The sequence below is a fragment of the Larimichthys crocea genome, chromosome XXI (assembly GCF_000972845.2).
Source record: "Larimichthys crocea isolate SSNF chromosome XXI, L_crocea_2.0, whole genome shotgun sequence".
Taxonomy (NCBI): Eukaryota; Metazoa; Chordata; class Actinopteri; family Sciaenidae; genus Larimichthys; species Larimichthys crocea.
The window spans coordinates 4,347,987-4,364,531 of NC_040031.1; the positions used below are offsets into that span (position 1 = coordinate 4,347,987).

Below are 16,545 nucleotides of genomic sequence, written 5' to 3' on the forward strand. Positions count from 1 at the left end.
AACAGTTACTTACTAAATAAATTTGTTCTTTTAAAACAAAAACTGTTATAGTATCACTTCCTATTCACATGTCTATTGAGGGGCTGCAGCTCCCCCTGCTGGCCAGAGTGAAACACACACAGTAAATAAAGTAAAGTCCAGTGCTTGTTAGTGCATTGCTCTGTTGAGGATCTAGCATGAATAATGTAGTAAATAAAAAAATAAAAAAAGTTTATTCTAATTATTTCAGTAAGATCGGTTACATTTTTGACTAGCTACAAACACGGAGCAGGAGCCAGGAAAACCATTTAATAAACAGTAAGTTTAACCTACTTGTTCTACATGTCGTAACAGGAAAAACACAGGCATATGTAATTCATTTTGTAATGGCTGTATTTTTATTTATGTGTGTCAGTTTGGTAGTGTACAAGCTAAGTTCACTGACATGGCTGGAGTGGAGACCTTTAACGTTATTAGCTCCACCTGTGGGTTTCCTGCTATGACATGTCGAAATGTCTAAAAAATAAAGATTATCAAACTTAATTATCTAAACATTTCCTCTACCAGTGACTTTAAGATCTTCTTATATTTATTATTATTTTTCCCCCTGCTGTATTTGTATACATTCCTACATAATGTCTACACGCCTAACAGTATGCAGTATAGGACCGTGTGGATCCTTCTCTTACACTGAACACAATATTCTGTGGTCTAATACTGAAGCAACACCATCATACTATGCTATACTTGTTATTTCCTCTTATGGTACTAAGAAAAATAAAAACCAGGTAAGGCATAACATTAGCTTTAGTCAACAAACACACAAAGCATGAAACAATGTTACATTTAATTTCTAGCACATCCATTTTGAGTTTTAACCCATTTGTTATCATTAGTAGTAGCAGTAGAAGTATATTCTTAATTTTCTGGTAAGATATTAAGAAAAGTTTGCCACTCACACTGATGAGAAGAAACGAGTATAAGAAAGAAGGGGGGATGGAGGAGCGTGAACTTCCTTGTTGCTACGGTTACCGACGATAACTTTGCTGAAGTCCCTCCCTCTGAGTTTGTCTCGTCAGAGCTCAGTCACAGACCACTTGTAAACAGTGAGGCGGATGATCCGATACTGACCGATGATCAATGAATTCCTCCAACCTGCATTTCACTTTTCATTCACCGGTACGTAACGAACTTTTGTCACTTAACAACGTAAAAAAGATTTATTGCGGCAGCACGCAGCGCCAAGGAAGTTTTATTATTTGTCACAGGAAGTTTCACAACACATTAAACTGTTTGCAGGGAAGGAAGTGAAGGCGTTATCATGTTACACGTGTTTTGTCTAACCACTTCGTTGATTGTTGTTTTGCCTCCTATCTTATATTGACATTATTTCACATTTTACATGTGACAGTGGCAGGTGTAACTGGATCTGCTGGGTTAGTTGCAGTTGCTCTGCAGGTGACTGTGAATGATTGTTGTGACATGTGGAGATGGCCCATCCCTAGGAAACGAGAGTTTTTAATTTGGTGACTTTACTTGAAATACTTGAAATACCTGTCAGATGAATGGGGTTAGACATAATCCTAAATATCTTTTGATCCCCTTGCAAGATTTGTTGTGCTTTTGTGCTGGATATTTCCTCCTTCACAATCTGCTACTGCAGCTCATGAACACTTTGACAGAGAGAGGTTGAGCCATTATTAAAATCTGTGCAACAGCTTCAACACAAAACTTGACTTTTTCGTTAAAAACTTTTAAGAGAGATGGAGCACAACAGCTCCCTAGTTTCCCCTGCGTTTTCTTTCCTAATGGCCCTGTCATTTGTTGTCTCTTAAACTCAACTTACATTTCAACTGGATGCTTTTGCACACACCTTATTTTCTGGAAATTATTCATGCACTGTAGCCTATCGAGTTACTTCAGCTGGTTTTCACTAAGCACTTTTGTCATTTTCCCACGCCCGCTTCATATTTAACTGCAGAAGGCGTAGCCTTACTTGTGCCTCTCATGCATCTGTGCCGGTCCACATTATGTCATAGAAAGTTGACATTGTCGATTGTGGCTGTGTGAAAATCTTGTGATTAATATTGCAAGTGAAATAACCAAGGGGGACCTTTTTTAAGTTGGTGCAAAAGAAACATGAGAAGCTTCTTTTGCAGAAACCTGTTGTGGTCTGGGCCAGAAGCCACAAACTAAATGAATCTCACAGTAGGTCCTGACCACGACATCAGTGTCTGCTTAAAATGTAGCTTGTGAGCACCGTGCATCTACGGTATGTGAAAGAGAAACTGTGTCTTATTTTGCTCCCACCCTGTTGAAATTTGTGACTATTTAGGGCTATAGGAGCATAATAATCCGTCAGCCTGGTACATTTAAACAGATGGACTGATCTATTATTATTTATTTAATGTTTTAAACACAATTTAAGTCTCTTGCTTGAACTTTTTTTTCTTTTTTGCTATGCCAGTAGCAGGTGCTGGAGCTCTAACAGCTGTTACACGTCAAACCCTAAAAGAGATAAGGTAACTGTATGCAAAGCAGAAAGCTCCAGCATTTAAAAGCTCTGAGGAAAATGACAAATAGTTTCAGTACAAATCAAATTTTAACTTAAACCGATTTAGGCCAATACATTTCCGTGTTTGATCATGTGTCAGATGGGATTATTCTTGTTTAATCCCTTCCTTACTGTAGGTCGCTGGACACCTGTCTCAACACACTTTCCAAGTTATAACAAAGGAGCCATAAACCTTTATATGGCTCCTGGCTAATAAGGTATGTCATGATTAGACAACAGGATGTATTATCTTGTGGCTGAGGACAAAAAAAACACTACATCACTCTTTCCGAACAGCATTTCACCTTAGTTCCTTTTCTTGTTTCCTCATGTTTCAGCTTTGTCTGTTGCTCACTGTGGCTTTGTGACTTTCCATGTGATGTTTGTCATGCTTGCAAAATGTTGCACAATGTTTAGGCTCAAACTTCCAAGTATGACATTCAGAAATAGCAAATATTTCAGAAAGAGCATGCAACTGTGTAGCATGTGGTCGTACCAGTACTAGAGTTAGAAGGGCATGTTTGTGCGTTTGCATGTGTGCCTCTGTGTGTATTTTGTCTCTGACCCTGTGTTCTCTGTCCTTCTACCCACCTACATACATGTCTATTTCCTGTCTGTTTGTCTTATACCAGTCCCACGTAACTACATTTGTGTGGGTCAACACACACATGCCAGACACACACAGAAACGGATTGACGTCTATGTTCATGAATCGACTGAACTAGCTCACAACAGCCTCTGGAAGGCAGCCTTCCAAACCATTGCACATAGAACTGTAGTCTGCATAAAACTCACCACTAAGTGACTTATATCAGTCAATATTTCCTGGCAGACAAGACCCTCCTCATCATACCACAACTTTCTTTTCTGTTCTTAGTGTTCTTGTCAGATGACATTAGTCTCAGCAAGGGGCCACCGTCCCTGAAGTAAAAAAAAGAGGAGCAGCAGTTGTTTTAGGTGTACTGTTGGCCGTGATTAACATTCAGCTATATTTAAATTAGAGAGAGAAAGAACATTATGAACATATAGGTTTACATAATGACAGTGACTGTCAGTTTTAAAATTAAATAAATATTAAAAAATTTTTCTTATTTAAAATGATGGCCTGACAAGAAGACACTTGTTGGGGGAAAACAAAAAACGTAAAGTAGTAAGACTAAATATTCTGATCAAGCAGAAGTAAAGATCTTCTTTCAAGTGTCTTTCTTTCCTTTTGTAGACTGAACATGTTTTTGATGCACTGCGCACATTCAGAATATTTATTTGTAACTCTTTTTATTGGGCAAGGGGCTGTACTTATTCAAACTGAAGACTCTCCTCCCATCTCTCTCCTAGGTTTCATCGACTTATTAAAGAGGTGGTTGCTAAGAGATGACAATCAGTGACATTGGTGAGAGCCTCTGATGCAGAGCAGCCCGAAGCTCCACTTCTCCAGGATCTCTTCCCTCCACACCTCTGTCTTTACCTGGCTCATGTGAAGGACGCAGGAAACGCCTTTTCATATCAACAGACTCACAGATACCATGGCAGCTTTTACTGCTCCTTGTGTCACCACCAATGCTGCGACCAGCACGGTGGCCCGAACTGAATGGCAAAGGCAAGGAAGCGGAGAAGAGGCGGGTAAAAGTGAGAATGGGGACGTGGGACAAAACACTATCCTGGAGAAAACCCATGAGTTCTTCCAGATGTGTGACATCGAGAACAAGGGCTTCATCACCCGACGTGACATGCAGGTGAGGTTGGTGGTACAAGGGTAACTGCCATGACTGAGTTTTTAAAGTAGTAGTTAAAGACTTTTGTTGCATGAAAGTAGTTCAAGTAAAATAAATTCAATGATTCAGTGTCAGAATAGATTACATTTAGGGAAATACTGTCACAGAAAATAATAGAAACACATTATCACTTGTGGGAAAACTTTATCAACGAAATATTAGTGTTGTTTATTTTTTAATTATCTTTAGAGCCAACAAGGTCTTATTCATCCATGAAATACAGGGATGGTCTGTGCATTCATGAATTATTACCTCACTCACCATTCAAAGCGGCATAAAAGAGACTGGGACACAGAGAGCCATGCGGAAGCTTTGTCATGCAACTCCGCCACTCGCATTATTGTGCAGATTCACTTGCTCTTCATATATTCATCCCTGCTGTGGCTAATCCTTTGATGAAGCACTTGTAAGCTCTCACTCTTGAGGACCATAAATACATAGACGGGAAGCTTTGATCCAGTGTTTATGATAATGGATTGGAAATTAGCAGTACAGCGGTCCGGTTCTACTCCTATTTACCATCTATGCTGAGGATGAGTACAATCTGTACTTAAAAGCAGCATTTATTCCTGGTAGATATATGTGTAATCTACCTTCCACACATCTTTCAAGGATGTTCATTATCTAACAAGCTAAATGAGGGATACTACATTTATTTGCACTCTTGACTCACAATATTTCCACTAGATTTTCACAGCTTAAAAGTACGTTTAACACCATGACCACCAACGCGCTAACTTTACAGTTCTACTGTTTGCTGCCGTAAGGGATATGTTCTCCCCTGATAACACACTTTACAAGAACAGCTGATCTTGCACAGATGCCACCCGTTTCCCTCTCCCCTGGATTGTATGGATGGCCTCGGTCAACATTTGCAGCAATGTAAACACGCATAAAGACAAGCTGCTTACAGAGGTGTGGCTGTGTTGGCGTTCTGTGTAAATGGTCCAGCAGTTACTGTCATAGCCATTGTTTGTTTAGTTTATTTTGGATTCTACCACTGTCACGCCCCACTCCTCCTCTCTTAAATAGTATCTCATTTTACTTCTCTCACTTGTACCAGCAGGGGTGCCCAGAGGTCAATCACTGAAGCATACAGCTGCACTGGGAAGATCCCAGGTCTCAATGTGTTTAACTGTGAACCACTGTGTTGATAATGATGATGAACATGATGCATGTCCATTTAACATTTTCTGGGTGAAATAAAAATGAGAAGAGGTCATTTGGAATCTCACATCCTCTGTTATTAGGGCTAATTCTCGCTGGTAAAAATATCTGGGAAAGAAGCACCAACTGTTGTGTTGCACATGATAGCCACTGAATAAATAACTGTTATAAGTCTTAACTAGCAGTTGTTATAGCTACAGTATAGTTAATGTCCTTGAGGCTTTGTTCTTGGCAATAGCAGCTGTGTTTTGCGTCTTGTTAAATAGAGGCTGAACGGCGGGCTCCCTCTCAGTGCGGAGGAGTTGGAGAACGTATTTGATGCCCTTGATTCCGACGGCAATGAATACCTCACCCTCGACGAGTTCTCCTCCGGCTTTAGTACGTCTGCAATCTGTTTCTACTTTAAACAATGCTACTAGTATCACCAGTAGTTGTAGTCTGATGTATCGATTGCACCCTTAACCTTTTGGGTTTTTTAGGTGAGTTTTTATTCGGCCAGAGGATTTCTGTAGAGGAGAGCATGGATGAGAAAACCCAGTGTAAAACCCAGTCTGAGGTTCTGTATGAAACCCAGTGGGAGGAGAACCTGACGAGAGGAGATGAGGATGAAGAGGAAGAACACTTTTGCAGGCTTATGGAGAGCCTCGGAGCCAACAGTGTCTTTGAAGAGTGAGTACTGTGTATGCTGTAAGGTCTAGTTCATATCTTTGCACGCTTGGTCAAACTCTCCCTTAAGTCTAGGCCAGACTTAGCCTGAGACCATAATCAGCTGTGTAAACTAAACAAGAGTTGAAAGTTTCCACTCTCAAGCAAAGCTGTTCCTGTGCTTGCTTTCTCAACAATCTGTGCTCGGCCCCTTTGTATCAGAGAGCGACTGCTAAGATGTTCAAGGATTGTAAGTGAAACATAGAAATGTAGCAACACTAAGTTTTGAGGCCGCTGTAAACATATCTGAATCATTAATGTTAAACTTCTCTGCATTGGTAATTCACACAATATTCTCTGGTCATTAATAACTCCAGCTGAGGTCTGTTTACACATTTCTTTTGTTCGATTGGGAGATATCAAATGATGGAATCTGATAAAACGCACAGACTCACCTTTAACAAACAACTCCAACTCAGTAAAACAGGAGTGGAGGTGGATGCCAGATTTAAACACCCTATTGGCCTCCGCCTACCTGCTTACGTTTGAGTTTAGATCAGTTTGTGTAGCAGTAACTGATGTCAATGTTTACCAGATAAGATTTTCTAACTGTTGAAAAGTCTTCCAGGGAATTGTTTGACTTTCCTTACCTTATCATAGTTTATAGACACCTCACTGTTTCTGTTGGAAACATAATTACATCATTATTTTTCCATCATCACAGATTTAATTAAGCTGCCTTGACATTCTTGGTTTTGCTATAAGAATAAAAAGATTTTCAAGGCAAAGAACATCATGTCTTTTTAAAAGTCACTATGATCTGGGACCTGAGCTGCCTGTGAATGTGCGGGTTGTTGCTAAGCTAGAATTTCAACACATTTATTTTCTTTTTGTCTCCAAAAAAAGAAGAGTGGATTTCTGGTGAAACTTCACAACAAAGACTTTGAAAAGCCGTTAAAGAAATTCATTTTAATGCTGCACTTGGTTACACCCGCTTCTTCGTTCTGTTCCATCAGTCCTGCTGAGGTGCGCAGTTTGTGGGCCCAGCTGCGTAGGGATGAACCGCACCTTTTATCCAATTTTGAGGACTTCCTGGCCAGAGTGACTTCCCAGATCATAGAGGCCAACATGGAGAAGAAGGAGATGGAGAGCGTTCTCAAAAGGTCGGGAGGTATATTCGATTATCAGACAAAGTAGAAGGTTCTGAGGTTGTTAAGGGTTGATTACATTTTAAAGAGCATTTGGCTGAGCTGTGAAGAGGCTCCCTAATTAGTGTTTGCTCCTCCTTTGAAGAAGTGTTCATGTAGTCATCATTGGGCTTTGTGCTCATGAATAATGACATTCTTAGATTTGTTTTTTTTTTGGGCATCAACTGGGTCATTCCAAAATATACTTTGAGTTAAAATCTGCTGATCTAGGCAGTTGTTTTACACATGTTGTAAAGTACATAGCATCAAATATGAATGTTCTCTATACAGGAAGGCAGCTACACATGACAATGAGATCCAACGTCTTTATGAGGAAATGGAGCAGCAAATAAAAAGTGAAAAAGACAGGATTGTGCTGCAGGTACAAAGCTATTAGTGGCTTCAAACTAATTTTTCTCTTTGTTGCTGATTCTATCAAATACCGTACATTTTCTTCTTCCTCACCACTTTCGTCTTCGTGCCTCCCTCTTTTATCCCTGCACTGAAGGACTATGAGCGATTTCTTTCTCGCAGTCAAGACTTGGAGCTGCAGCTGTCCAGTAAGGAAAAGGAGCTGGAGCAGCTCTTTCAGAAACAGAGAAGGGTAAGTGCGAGGTCGTAAAAGGATTTGCCCCAGAGTGCACTGCAGTACACACACATTTACACACACTTTCTCACTTTAGTTATCCCACAAGGAATTTCAGCTCTCAGAGCAGCAACACATGAGACACATTCAACAAGATAACAGATATAAAAACATAAAGGTATGAGTGCCCAAACATTCTCATTACCACAGTCCAACTATCATGAAACAGCAGATTTGCATATCAGCAATAAACTTCTTGTTGATTTGTCAGTTTTATCAAATACAATCTAATCGATGCTTCTCTAGTGAGCTTCTTTCCCAGCAGCAACAGCTTGTGTTAAATGATGCTGTTAGATGTTAATAGGTTCTTTCACACCTCTATTTACAGACTTGCACTTGGGCTTTTAAGGCTAATTAGTGAAATCAAATTAATTCTGGTCACGACCGGCAACCCAACAGGGACTTTTCTTCTCTTCACACCTCTTTAGCACCTTTTATTAAAATGTCAGCTGTTTACTAAGCTTCTGTTTTGTGAAGATTACAGTCCGTAGAGTGGTTTTGAAAGGATTCAGTACGTTTATGCTAAATATGTAATTGAGTATGTAATTGTTTGAAGGCGTTGTTTCCCTCATGTTCATTGTATGACTATATGTTAAACAGGTCACTCTTCGTTTAACAGTCACACTTTTTGAAGCTAGGAGCATAATATTTGGAATATCATTTAAATGTACCAGTCACAGATATTTTTATCTTCTTACCCATAGGGACTAAAATGAATACATTTATTTCAAGTGTTACAGATTTCTTTGAGTATGATCAGAGAAGGGCTTCCATAATACTGGTATTATTAAATAATAGACATAATCCAGTAATATTTAATGAAAGGTTGGCACACATTTCATCCAAATAAACAAAATGTCAATTTTTTTTTCCTCCAGTTGGAGAATCAGTGCGATGAGCTTCACAGTGAACAACACGTGACCAAGGTGGAGAATGTGAAGCTCAAGCAGACGAATGATGAGTTAGCACGGGAGCTGGAGCACACCAGCCAAGAGCTGATTTTGGCACAGGAGCAGCTGAGTGTGCTCCAGGAGCAGTCCACACGTCTTCACGAGGAGAAGGAGATGTGAGTTGTAGCTGTTCTTACTTACTCAAGCTTCTTTATAACTCCAGCCCTGATGTTTTGGCCTCTCAGCTTTTTATTTCTTATCCTTTGGTCAGGATGCAATCACGTGTTTTCACTGCAAACAAATAGAGACTGCATTATATATTCTATACACAATTCATACTGTCAATGAGCAAGAGATGAAAATTTTATTAGCCTGTAATAATTGTGCAAATGGACTTTAACAAATTTGGATGTCTCTGCCAAGCTGTAAAACTATTAAGATAATTTCCATGGTAATGCTGACAGACTTGTGTATAGTAATGACAATGTGTCTGTGACACATCAGTTCACTCCTCACCTTGTCTTTCTTTGCTCTGAATCATAGTTTGTATGTTTAAGCACACCACCACTGTGTTTGTTATCTGTCATTGAGTATTTGTAATAAAGAATTATTGCATTATTGATGAACACAGGGAAATATACAGACTGACTGAAGGTCTGCATCGAGAGCGAGCAAGCCTCCTCAAACAACTGGACCTTTTGAGGTACGGATTTCGAGGTACAGCTGTACTGGCTCCTACTTTAGAAAGAATAACCACAACATGGATATATATTTTGTGATTGAGTCATTGAGCAAAGCTCACTCAAAAAAGGGCTTAGGGTTGGAAGGGAAAAAGGCAGCACTCTTTTTCTATTTCATGCCAGTTGCTGCTTCACTTGAGAGAGATATACCACCAGATTTACCACAGCTGCTCTCTGTAGTGTACTTTTGTCACAAATAACTCATCACGCAATAACCTTTTCATAGTGGAGGGATCGCAGTACAAGACTTTTAAATGTTTTTTTTGTTTCGCTTTCATCTTAACTCAACTGACATGTCATGATTACTTTTTCCTATGTACCTGGGGGTTTATGATGTTTCAGAACCATCTAGAGCTAGCAGTCAGGATATTGCTATGCTTTTGCATATCAAACAAGGCTGGGCATTCAAAAGAACTGAAAAAGTTTATTATCATGAAAAGACTTCTAGGTTCTCACACTGTTTTTGGTATTTTCATTTCTTTGTTGTATCCAGGGAAATGAACAAACATTTACGGGATGAAAAGGACGTGTGCTATCAGGTATGTGTCCTAAATTATTTCACTGTATTAGTGAAATTCACCCAAATCTTAGATTGAATCCTGGATCTCATGCTGCAACATGAATAACATCTCCATGTTTTATTTCCGCAGGCACCAAAGAAAACAGCAGCTTTGAAGCAGAGGCCTTTAATCAGTGTTGTGAAACACACAAAAACCTTTAAAAGGTAAATCATCACCAATGGATACATTAAATACAAATGTATTTGACACAGCTGAAACACAAGCCACATCTTGTACAGAACATGTTATCTTCGTTGTTTCCATCAGTACTGTACTGTTGACTCTGATATTACTTTCTGTCTGCAGTGAGGATGAGGAGGAGATGACTTCCAGCTCTGTGTTCCAGGACAGAGCGTCTCAGCCCTCTTGCACAACGCAGACAAGAGGGCACCTCCAGAGGATCATCTCCATTGAGGAAGACCACCTCCCACACTTGTTACAGACTGACTGTCAGACCCAAACCCCACTCAAGGAGTGTAGAGAAGGAGAGGAAGCCTCAGATAATGAAGACGATATAGACTTGGTAATGAGCGATATTTACCCATGTGCGTCCTCTGCCCAGCAGCAAAACTCGAAGGGAACTGTGGATAAAAGGAAAACCCCGACATCTCCGAGGGGTCAGCCTGTTGGCAAGGAGACCAGCATAAATGTAAGCATGTGAAGCACCGAGTAATATATAATGCATGTAGCAGTCTTTTGTACTCGAAATTACGGGAATGCGATTGCAGTGTTAATTTTCTCAGTGACGTCATTACGCCGTAGCCTCCTTTACACAATGTGTCAACCACTTAACTCATCGTATAAAGAGAGATCTCATAACCTTACTTCAATCCATGCTACCATAATTCCTGTTCCTGCAGGAGGAAGGCGGTGTCTCACCACCAGACCGCCTCTTCAAGATCGTCCTAGTGGGGAACTCTAGTGTGGGAAAGACCTCCCTCCTTCGACGATTTTGTGATGACTGCTTCCACCCTGGCACCTCTGCCACTGTGGGTATGTAATACACACTTGTCAGTTCCTGTTAACAAAGACAAGGAAACACCCAACCCTGTGGCTGTCTCTGTATGTGTTTGCTAATGAAGCACTTGAAGCAGCAGTGAGAGGACAGACTGTTCATAGGCTTGTGGTGTGCCTCATCATTAGTTCTAAAGATTCTGATTAGACTGTACTATGTTTATTGTATGCTGGGGTCTCTTTATTGCAGTGTACATTGGCATTGCCTTGCTCATAATAAAATTGTATGTTTCATAAGAATAATTGCTGTCTATATAGTATGATGTACTGTCTTGTTCAGGGTCACAGGGAAGACCTAACCCAATGACTTCAAATATATTGTTGCCTGTCTAGAATCTAATAAAAAAAAAGCCGACACACACTCTCTCAAGGTCGAAGTGAGAAATTCATTCAAACATAAAACCATCACGCTTTAATCTTGTCCACTTCGTCATAGTGAAACATGTTGTTCTGAGCAGATTTTTCATGTGTAGAATATAAATCCATAACTTCATCCTTTATAGCAAACAACTGTTGGAGGGTTTTATTTTGATGTGCGATAAAAGCAATATAAAAAAAGAGTGCTGCAAGGCCACTGACACCAAGGAAGTAGTACAGCAGTATTTATTCATCAGTAAAAGCTCTGGGCTTTAGTATCTCTTTTCAAATATGTGCTTTAAAATTGTAGTCTTTTAAAGTAATTTGTTCTGGGTTGTTGGAACAGTAAATAATAACACAACATAACATATTATGCTGACTAATATACTCTTGTCTGTATGTGCAGGTATAGATTACAGCGTTAAGACAATAACTGTGGACAGCAGCCAGGTGGCACTGCAGATGTGGGATACAGCAGGACAAGAGAGGTGAGGGATCATGTGGTGGATTATCATTTTTCTTTAATGTACCGTAATACCACTGTACATCTGTCAGCTGTGGCACAAATTAAATTTGTCTTATTTTTTGTAAAAAGTTAAAATGTTCTGTCTTCATTCAGTAACAGATTTAGGGTTTAAATAAGTGTCTTGACCTGCACCTAAACACATTATCATATTAAAGCATTATTCCTGTTTGGCATGCCAACAGGGACTTTTCAGGGAAGTGCCAGCGAAGACACAACACTTGTTTTATTTGTCTACTTCCTCCTTCTCCTCCTGCAGGTACCGAAGCATCACCAAACAATTCTTTCGCAAGGCCGACGGCGTGGTTGTGATGTATGACATCACAACAGAGCCGAGCTTCACAGCTGTCAGACAATGGCTGACAAGTGTAAAGGTAACAGTCGCATACATTTCTCAGAACTACCAAACAAATGCTTTTCTCTGCAACTTTCGGAGGAACAGAAAGGGTAAATGTTGAATCATTTTCACAGTATTAAAATGCAGAAAATGAAAGACAAATATATGTCAGTTGCTGAATTTGCCTATATGATTCAATGTACTGCTGGCTGGTATTCCACTGGGGAGCCAGGAGGCAGGTGGCCTTTAGCCTCAATGAATTTTTCCAATCTATATTCTCTGATTTTCTTCTTTTACAGGAGAGTGCAGGCGATGACATTCCCATCATGCTTTTGGGAAACAAAACAGACAAGGAGATGGAGAGACAAGTTCAAAAAAGAGTGGGCGAAAGACTAGCTAAGGTTTGTTCTGTTTTGTCCACCAAGCTCAAGGTTCTGAGCAGACCAATCAGTGTCAGTGTTTCTCACCAGTCAGGCTACAGCAACATAGTGGTGCTTTTATCTGATTTGTTTTACTAAATAGAAGAAACATGATTATAGAATAGAGAAAACTTTGATTGTTTTTATCATTTTTCTTTTCTTGTTTTTTTTTTTTATTTCTCTAATCTCTGGTGTGTACTGCAGTTTCTATGGTGACCATGTGAGCTAATATTGTTACATAAGAAGTGTTTTTTTTGGTGTGCTTTTGCAGCTAATGGGACATAATTGACTTTTTTAAAATAAGTTTCCAGTGATCATTGTTCAAAAGGTTAAAATATATTCAGGAGAGCTCTGTGATTTTCACTGTACGATTATTATGGCCAAAAGAATTCACAATAACTATACTATAGCTATACATAGAGAGAGGGGACATTTTATTAATGATAATAATAAAAATGAAGCTATCAAGTTACTATTATTGTATGTTTTATATCTCTTTTTTTAAGTAACTGTAACACATGCACCCAGTGCATTTCCACCATCTGCTATGTTGACATGGGAACGGAAAGTAACAATGATGATTTAAGAGGCACTGGATTACTTATGTGATATTATCTTATGTGTATTATCAACATTATGGCAATATTTAAAATTTAAACATCAAGATTATTAATCAATATCTGCATATTGTGACACCCTGAGTTCATACACAGCTTGTTTCAGTCAGACACCGCAATCATCATTTGCCTCTTTTTCAGGAGTGCCAAATGACTTTCTACGAATGCAGTGCATGCTCCGGACACAATGTGGCGGAGTCCATGGTTCATTTAGCGAGGTGAGCAAAAGGAATGGCTTTTTTGTGTGAGTTTATGCAACAGGAAAAACAAAGAAACAACAATGGTCCTGTGACTAAATATGGCGTGATTGTCTGCTTGAACAGCTTTCAAAGTGGGATTATTTCTGTACTGAAACCAGAGAGAGACAAATGTTGCATTTGTTCTGTGTTAGAGGCACAAAGGACTTATCAGCTGGTTCCAACAGGAAGCTTAAGTGAAAACAATGCACAGTACAAATGTCATTGTGTAAACCATATTTTGTCTCCTCTGTGTCTGCACCGGTGCCTTATTTCATCTATATCACTGACATATCTGTGTGCTGTATTATTACACATAGGTATCATTACAGTTTGACTTGAGTTTATGGTTCTACTCTTGGGGATGCTCCATCCTGTGACAATATGACAACATGACAAGTAATGGAGTTTAAACGAATCCCCCAGTGTGAATAAAGACCCCACATGATTCATACAGATACAGCAGCAAAGCACATGCAAGCTGCCAGAACTGGTTTGTTATTTTTTTCTTTATATCCCTCAGAATTCTGAAAGAGCAAGAGGACAGAGAGAAGGAGAAGACGGTCCAGCTGGTCGGCAGCCCCTCAGATAAGAAGAGATCCTGCTGCTAACAGCTAAACACGCCACACATACACCGTAGCACTACCCTTTACTAACATACACAATGTGATAATGTGACCACATGTGCCACAGAGGACACATTATTATGTTTTCTGTTTCTTACACAGTCTTCCTTCCACTTTGTAGCACTCTGGGTAAATGGAAATGCTATATGTTGTTATTGTACTATTGTTTTCAACTTTTACAACTGAACAAATTTAAGTCAAACTGAGTCCCTGAGCTAAACTAAAACATTTTTCATATTTAAACGTCTAACTAGCTGTCAAATATTTATTTAGTTTCCAAACTCCCTTGTGGGTTTTTAATGTAATAATATATTATTAATGTATGATATATTAACTCAGTGTTATGTGTGATTTATGTTTTTAGCTGTTTTGCTTCTTCATCTTTTGTATACATACATGTATACAGTACATTGACACAATAAGATGAACAACTGTAAAATTAAATTCATTATCAAACAACCTTGCAGTAAACACTACCTTAGTGACGCTTTTGGTGTTCAGTTTTTGTAGAGACTCTGTCAGAGGGGTGTTGATTTAAAGGTCCAGAGTGTGATTATTTAAAAAATCTAGATTATCAGGTTTATGTAGTTTTATGTACACACGCCACGGGTCCTCTTTCACAGAATCCACCATGTTTTTGTGTATTTCATGGCCACGGTAGGAAGGATAGGCCGAGGTGAGGGGGTTGTAATCTGAAATTACACCACTAAATGCATTTACACTGGTCCTTTTAACTACAAGATTTATTGTGGTGTTATGTAGCATTGCAGGAGACATTACAGTAGTAATGCTGTGTTTTGTCCACCTAATAAACAAAAACTGAGCATTATTAGCCAAAATGTAGCATTTGTTGCAGGGCTGTCATATTTAATTGTATCTCATTTTACAGGTGTTTGTTATTTTTGTCTTCTGTACATTATGAATGGGAATTCTGTGTTTTGTTGTTACAGTACTGAAGGTTGTTAGGCGACCTGTGCATTTTGTTGGGAGGTTTTTCTGTAATTTTAAAAGATGGAAAATAATACAGACCATTAGTTTTTTCTCAATGAACCAAATGAAGTTTAGAGCAGCAAATATTTATTTCATATCTCCTGAAACTGTCTCTGTGCCAACTAATTTATGAGAAGTTTTCACTTCTGTAGATTACAGTTTTGGTAAAAATCCAAATTTTACTGTTTTGCACTATAGTAAATAGTGCTTCACTACTTTAAGTGTCTTGCACATCACTTTAATGTGTATATGAATATGTATAATAGTATAAAACAAACAGAATAAAGAGTTGTTCATGTTAATACCATTTGTAAGATCATTTCCTCCTGGTACAATAGCATTAAAATAAGTTATACAGCATCACCCAGTGGATGAGTTTGGACATTGCTGTTTATTCAGTTTTGAAGTTGACATGACAATCTGTGAAACAACAAATCCAATATATATATATATTTTTTTTTTCATAAGAGAGTAATACATGTGTAACTAACATGCCAATTTTTTAGAATTTGTAAATGACTTATAAACTATATGGCAAACTAGGTTTGTGTTTCATTTGAGCAGCCAAATATTCATCCGAGTGCATTTTCTGTAATAATATGTGTGTTATTGTAAATGAATAAGATGACTTATTATGTTTAACTGATTGTAAGCATTATTGACTCATAACATTGTATTGCTTATTAGTACCAGTCAGCGCTCTGTAAAATACACAGGATCAGGACACTGTGTGCATTTAGGCTGCACTTGCATGCTTTTTAAATGATCTAGTTTTCCTCCATTTCTCCAAAGTGCTCATACTGTACATTTTGGTTACAGCACTACGAAGATTCAATAGGGTCTCTACACAATATATCATACGAGGGAATTGAGGCTGGTTCTTTGCTGAATCACGATATCAGAGGAGACGCAATTACAGTCTGGGAAGGATAATGTATCACCAAATGTTTTTTTCTTCTTCTTCTTTGAGACTAATACTAGGAAAACTAATGTGAGGTCTTTATATAATAATCTTTTCCCAGAACCACATCTTGACTGAAGAAAGCTCTTCAGTTGGCACCTTGGCAATGACCTTAGTAAGAGCACAGGTGAGGTGGATTATTTTCATCAGCTTGAATAACTGTGTAACTGTGCGCAGTGCAGGTTCTTTTAGTCTGAGATACAGTCTGTAAACTCTAGTATCACACCATGTGATAGTACTTGTATGCATGCTACAAAAAAAACAAAACATGATTCTAAATCTCAGTAGGTTCAAGCCAAGATCTTGGTGTAGGGACACTGCAGAT

At 38.8% G+C, this 16,545-nt stretch overlaps 1 protein-coding gene across 5 annotated transcripts; it reads left to right on the forward strand.

The window, feature by feature from the left end:
- Nucleotides 1-1,016: 1,016 nt before the first annotated feature.
- On the forward strand, nt 1,017-16,482 carry cracr2aa (calcium release activated channel regulator 2Aa). 5 transcript variants are annotated; one of them, XM_027273089.1, is made up of 20 exons: nt 1,017-1,158; nt 2,447-2,501; nt 2,671-2,751; nt 3,869-4,266; nt 5,739-5,850; nt 5,952-6,141; nt 7,134-7,280; nt 7,596-7,686; nt 7,813-7,908; nt 8,829-9,016; nt 9,472-9,543; nt 10,074-10,119; nt 10,231-10,304; nt 10,447-10,789; nt 11,001-11,133; nt 11,918-11,999; nt 12,294-12,408; nt 12,671-12,772; nt 13,549-13,625; nt 14,167-16,482. In XM_027273089.1, the coding sequence occupies exons 4-20, from the start codon at nt 4,057-4,059 to the stop codon at nt 14,252-14,254; spliced, it is 2,166 nt and encodes a 721-aa protein (XP_027128890.1). In that variant the 5' UTR covers nt 1,017-1,158; nt 2,447-2,501; nt 2,671-2,751; nt 3,869-4,056; the 3' UTR covers nt 14,255-16,482. The 5 variants fall into 5 exon arrangements, with proteins under 5 accessions (XP_027128890.1, XP_027128889.1, XP_027128892.1 ...); XM_027273088.1 differs by having other exon boundaries at nt 2,450-2,501; XM_027273091.1 differs by lacking the exon at nt 2,671-2,751.
- Nucleotides 16,483-16,545: the final 63 nt, after the last annotated feature.